Here is a 6,699-nt window from a genome sequence, read left to right as displayed (position 1 = left end):
GACCCTTCTGAGCCTGTGTGTGTGTGTGTGTGTCGTCTTGTCTCCTCAGACGTCAAGGAACAAGGCGAGGGGTGTCAGAAGTCATTTGGCCACGATGGAGCCACGCGGCACGCTGCCATTCACTTTGAATCAGCCGCACACTGAGAGATCCAGCTCCGCCTTAGGGGGCACGGCCACTCACACACACACACACACACACACACACACACACACACACACACACACACACACACACACACACACACACACACACACACACACACACACACACACACACACACCTGCCTGGGGGGCATTTACGATGACCTCTGCTTTGAAGCTGATAAGTCATCTGCATATTAACAATTGTGAGGCGCATGCTCGGCTTCCCAAATGTCTATTGATTTATTTAATGATCAGCTGTCAATTAAATGAACTTCTGACAATCATAACATTCAGGATCCTGACACCAGGGACTTTGATTCCTTACAGAAATCAAATAAACGTATAGTTACTTGTTGACCAAAAAAAAAAGAGAACTGGATACAGCGTTGGAAGCGGGGGCCCCCGTTCATTCCTTTGAAATGTGCTCAGTGGCAACTCTGACTGGAGGTTCAAAAAGTACCCGATTATCTGGGGACTTGGGACCATTGAGCATGCGCACTTGCGTTTCGTAGATCCCCGCTTCCAAATATGTAGTCATCCAGTCACAGCTCAGTCAAATGAATGGTGAGGTAAAATAATTGGCTTTGGCGCTTTTGACAACTTTTAGGACCTAGTGCTTTAGGTCACCTAAAAAAACTGATTTATAGACAATGTTAAACTATGGTAGTCAATGGGAAAAAGTATTTTTGGCTTCAATTACATCACGGACTGATAGAAAAGTTGGGAGTACCACCGTTTGGCCACTATGAAAATTGCTTCAAGAAGTTCCAGTTTGCCACCTGGGCACTGAGCCCCTGATCAAGACAAGGCAATAGCAGCTGCCCACTGCTCCTAATACGAAGAGGAAGAGTTAAATGCAGAGAGTAAATTTCAATGCGTGTACGTTGTACATGTGCAGATGTGTAGATGAAAAAGGAAATAGCTTGAATCCTACATTTTCCTTTCCATTAATTTTTGTGTAGATCTATGTATATTGTCGAACATAGTACAATCTGGGCTGACCTGCTCAATATATCTATGTAGAGACAATGTTGTCATTTTACCATACTGTATATCAAAATAATCTATATACCAACCAGTTTGACTAAAACCATTTCCTGTATATACTTAATATATGGCATATGAACAATTCTTAGACAAAGGATTGTAAATCCTTAGAAGCCTCGGCTGCAAATAAAATGTGTTGAGTCTTAGATATGAAATTCAGTTTCTTTACTAAAGCAGTACTTACAGAAAATAACTTAATAAGAGTAAGGGTATTACTCGCACTGATGTGAAAAAAGCACTTAGCATGATGGAGTAAACTGTTGTTCAGAGTTTGAGTGTGCTACTATGTTCCTCTTCTTACTATTTATCTCACTCACTCTTCTTTGCTATATTTAAGCAGTGGTGAAGTGTGTTGCTACTGTACAATTTCTTTCTGATCTGTAAGCAAAGAAATATTTAGACAAAGATTAGAAAACAATAAGTATATTTAATGACTTTGGGCTACTTATAGGAAATGCCCTGCATGGCTGCCATTACAATGCCAACTGAAAAACATATTGAACTTTTATAGAAAACCTTTAGATATTTGAATTTTCAACTTACATTTTTACTTTTTTATCCAAACCTAAGCTTGGGATTTATCCTAAGCTTCATCCAGAATGATCTCACTTTGCAAAAATATCTTAAGTGATTGAAACTATCTCTCTCTCTCTCTCTCTCTCCCTCTCAGTGGATGCTTATTCGTGACGTCATACTACGCACTTTACACACTGCACTGAGTCACTTCCACTCACTTCACCTCAGCAAAGTGAAACATCATCTGTGAGCAGCCAGCAGCCGCGCCCAGTTCTGAGTCGGCAAGACCTCAAGTCTGAATCAAAACAGTCACCTTGTGGTCTAATAGACAGCAGAGCAGCAGCACAGAGCTTCAGTGTCCCAAAGAGGCTGTCCATCATCCACACAGGCCAGCGAGCAAAGAGTGTCAAAAATAACTCTATGCTGTAACAGAGCTGGCCATTATTTTATGTGATGGATACCAATTAACATTTTGTTAGGGAACCGTAGAAGCCACATGCATTCAAATATAATGCGTTAGTAATATAAGGGTTATTTATAACCCTGCTGAGGACTAGGGGTCAATGCGAACAAATTAAGGATTTACTTAGTACTATATAAATATAAGTGATACTAGCCAAGATGATATGCTATAAAGTGAAATAAATTCACTTTATGGTAAACAGCTGAGCACAACAGACACACACACTCCAACCCCCTTTGGGTGTATGTCAGAAGTTGAATAGTGCTATCAGAGGAGTTTGACTTCCGTAGTACAATAAGATTAAAAAAAATGAATTAATATGTACTACAAAGTGTGAACCCCAAGAAGAATAGTAGCAATATACCAGGAGGATAGTTAGCTGGTTGCCGTTATCTATAATGACATTTGTGAAATACATTACAATCAGTGGCGGCCGGCCCATAGGGGCGCTAGGGGNTATATCATACATGTTGATGAACTTCCAACATATAAAACCATGTGATTGATGCTAGTTAAAGATTAGCCTGAATTGCCTAGAGATGTTGTTTTTTCTAAATTTTAGAAAAAACAACATCTCTAGGCAATTCAGGCTAATCTTTAACTAGCATCAATCACATGGTTTTATATGTTGGAAGTTCATCAACATGTATGATATAAGTTTTTCAACCTGAATCAATTTGCTTTGATACTACAGTTGATTACGTTCGCAGTAAGAAAATTTACTTTTACATGCAACAAACACATTTTTGTGAAATAAAATACTTACCACAGAACCAGCACCAACTTCTCCTTCATGACAAGTGGGGGGTGGGAGGGGCTTGAAAACATTATGGTCACATGACCGCAAATTTGTTTCTTTGCCTAGTTACAGCGGGTGTCTCACATTACCCGGTGTCCCACATTACCCCGCTCTCCCCTACTTGTTTTTCAAATGTAACGCGAGCTGAATACAGTTACTTGATTTTTGTATTCTGATTACGTAACGCCGTTACATGTATTACGTTACAACCCAACCCTGTGTGTTCATGTGAAGACATTTGGAGATGTTTAAACACAATGAGAAAATGCGTTAGCATTCGCGCAAGCATTTGCGTTAGCATTCACGCTAGCGTTAGCATACACGGTAGTGTTAGCATACATGCTGGCCTTTTATTTATTCTATTTAATCATTTATTTGAACCGGGACAGTGCACATTAATGAACATTTTAAACAAAATAATGCTTTCAAATGTAAATGATTGAAATCAGGACAGCAGATCGCACATCTTCCGGCGCAGACTGAAAACTCATCTCTTTCGACTCCACTTCGAGCGATAGAATTACTAACAAAGAACTGCTAACAGAGCTTATATACTAATCAAGGACTGGCTTATCTAAAGCCAGTTGAGTAGCACTTGAAATGTTTGGCTCTGTGATACCTGATGTAGCCTACTTATATGATTCTGTTTTCTTCAAGGTTGTATCTTCCTGGTCAAATGTACTTATTGTCAGTCGCTTTGGATAAAAAGATTAGCTAAATGCAATGTAATGTAAATTAATCTATTAATAATTATAATCCCTATTAAAAGATTACTCTGGAATCGGGCATTTTGCATGATGAGTACTTTTTAATTTGTTTTAGTAAACTGAATGATGAAAGCCCTCATCTTTCCCTCTAAAACTATTCTTATCTATATGGGCTCTCTGAGAGAAAGCCTGTCTCAATGTCTGTCTTGTAATTCCAACGACATCTTGAAACCTTGAGCGAACAGTGCCGTATAAATATAAAACCATATATTATCAGAAAATGTAGGTAATATAATCACATTTCTTAATAAATAATTTAGCAAATGTTCTATAGTAAGTTAGTAACACGTCTTACTGATTATGTGCATACAAATCCAACCCTAACTAACTACATAACCCACAATGCCACAATCCTATAGTGACGTTTCGGCCTCGCGCCGGGCCGCGCCAGGCAGGGGAAAAGGACGGCGTCGCGCATGCGCCACATTTATGTTGTTGTTTGTGGCGGTAAGATGGCGGCGCTCGGAAACACCTCAGCTCCGGGGGTGAATGGGTTAATACAACAATTCACAGCAATAACAGGTAAAAATAACATTTTATTTTACGTTTGATCTATCAAGAAGGTTTTGGTTATCTAACAGGCAAAGCCCCTTTGCCCAAAGAACCAGGAAATGAGTGCGGAGAGAAGAAAACGGCCGTTAAGTGTTGCCATGGCCCCTGCGCTGTCAATGCTGTGCAGAGAGGAAAAAGCACAGCCAGTTACCTGCTAAACTCAAGCGAAACACGCAGAAAAGGAAGCATAAAACCACCCGATTTTAATAATATCTCCCATGGCCACTTACAAGATATCTTTTTGTCTTTGTGGTGTTTTTTACAGACACTATTTCGCTAGCATAGAGCTGATGTTCTGTTCTTCTTTACTGCATGTTGTGTGATAATGTGGAATGGACGTCGCCTGTGCAACATTTCCCTTCTTCATCACCAGCCAGGCTTCACGTTGTGTACTCTTCATCTCACTGTGATGCGAACCACACTCGTATAAGCTCATATGTCCATATGCGATTACTCGTTCACATTTCCTCAGTAGTTTATGTGTGCTTTGACCGGATGGACAGTGTTTTAGATTTAAGTTATTAATCGGGAAAGAGAGGGGACTCAGTTCGGGGGTTGGTGCTGCTACACTTGGAAAGTGAAACGGACATGCGCAGTACACACGGAGAGATGAGTGCAGCCTAACGACGGTGCTGTTCACTTACAAAAAGTCTAAAGTTAACCTCGGATCTAGTGTTTTCTCACATGCAAATACTTACATTGTTCTTTTCATTGTGTCGAATCATGATCTGGATACATTTAAGTACAGTTCTGGTGTTTTTGTAGCCTATTGGTAGCCTACAATGCATGTAGCCCCACTTGAGCTATATCACTGCCTGCTATTTCCTAAAGATTACCATAGCTTTTGTTAAGACCGGATGCATATTTTTGTAACCTTTCAGGCAGTGGGTTGCCTTTCATTCATTGTGGTACAGTGTTTCGATCAACTTGCAGATTTGTTGTTATGTCTTTATGAAGTTCTAATGTTGTTTAATTTCACAAGACCCCATAGTTGAAAAGCTTGAATTTGTATTTACACTGAAAAAGGACGTAATGTTCACAAAATCGATAAAAACCATGATTTTCACATTAACAACGTGTTTAAAAAGCTGGCTCAGTTGTTTGCACGTTTGCATTTGTCTTAATGAATGAATGCAAAAGAGTGGAGTAGGTTTATGTAATATAGTAAACTGGTTAAAACATGCATACATAATCATGGTACTTTAAATACCATGGTACTTTGAATCGATTACTATACAACTAACTGTTGTCTATATCCAACGAATTTTAATCACAATTCCTTAATGCAAATTATTGAATCTGAAACAAATATCGTAGCTTATAGTAAAAACAAATATGGGCCAATACATCAGCATCTTTTAGTAAAAATAATTGAATCCACGCGCCCTCTTAAGGGCAAAACATTTTTTTTAAACTGTTCCAATTTTATAAAGTAAGCAGTATTTTATTGATGTGGTTTTGGAAACAAGCGACAACATGCCAACATCAATAAAGTCCATATAGATTATTTCAATATGAGATATTCTACTGATGATCTACAGTCTTCTGTCCTGTATAATTTGTTCCATGACTCACATGGAGAGTGTGAGTTTTCACACACATGTATCATTACAGTGTTAGTCATAATGTTTTTTTTTACATCAGTAACCCTATGTCCGTCTCTGCTATAGGAGCAACAGAGAGTGTAGGACAACACATGTTGGAAGCATGCAACAACAACCTGGAGATGGCAGTGACCATGTTTCTGGACGGAGGCGCCATTGCGGAGGAGCCCAGCACCAGCTCCAGCTCAGTGGCTTCAAGCAGCAGAGCCCCCCCTTCAGAGTAAGCTGGGATTCTTCTTCACACACTTGTTGGATAAAAGTAAAAAATTGTTTCTTGCCATTTTCGTAGTATCCCAAAGATACAGTCCCTGGTTATTTTCATAGTGCTTTATAAATTCTCTCCTTGTTGAAATATGTTGTTAACCGTGAGCTGGGAGGAGATTTTGGGTTTGGTACACTGCTGTGATTTGTGTTACTGTTGGGTGATATAACTAGACCCTCCAGAAAAACGCGGGCCAAAATCCTTAATTATGCGGGCTAAAATCATTGATTATGCGATAAAAATGCGGGGTTTTTATGTGATTTTATGTGGGAAAATTGCGGGAAGTTGCGTAATATGCGGAAAGTTGCGGAAAGTTGCGGAAAGTTGCGAAATATGCGAACAGTTGTGAAATATGCGGGAAGCGGAAAAAAGGTGATTATTCTCCCGCACCCTGTTACTAGGCTACTACTGAATGAAAGGGAGCACTTTTAAAGAGTTGCTATGATAAACAAGCATACTAGAAGCAAGCTACATCACAGAAACACACGCACGCACGCACGCACGCACGCACGCACGCACGCACGCACGCACGCACGCACGCACGC

At 39.8% G+C, this 6,699-nt stretch overlaps 2 protein-coding genes across 2 annotated transcripts in view; one reads left to right on the top strand and one right to left on the bottom strand.

The window, feature by feature from the left end:
• Positions 1 to 6,699, bottom strand: part of trmt61a (tRNA methyltransferase 61A) — a 735,410-nt gene that overhangs the window by 43,660 nt on the left and 685,051 nt on the right. The gene's annotated exons all lie outside the window — the stretch shown is intronic.
• ubxn7 (UBX domain protein 7) overlaps positions 4,180 to 6,699 on the top strand; it is a 7,406-nt gene continuing 4,886 nt past the window's right edge. The window contains exons 1-2 of the mRNA XM_010793982.1: positions 4,180 to 4,258; positions 5,959 to 6,112. Of these exons, the coding sequence (XP_010792284.1) occupies positions 4,189 to 4,258; positions 5,959 to 6,112 (224 nt within the window). The 5' untranslated portion in view covers positions 4,180 to 4,188. The remainder of the gene's footprint in view (positions 4,259 to 5,958; positions 6,113 to 6,699) is intronic.

This window comes from Notothenia coriiceps, unplaced genomic scaffold (genome assembly GCF_000735185.1).
Source record: "Notothenia coriiceps isolate Sejong01 unplaced genomic scaffold, NC01 NC01_scaffold00037244, whole genome shotgun sequence".
In the NCBI taxonomy this organism is placed as follows: Eukaryota; Metazoa; Chordata; class Actinopteri; order Perciformes; family Nototheniidae; genus Notothenia; species Notothenia coriiceps.
This window is presented reverse-complemented; position numbering and strand designations above follow the sequence as displayed.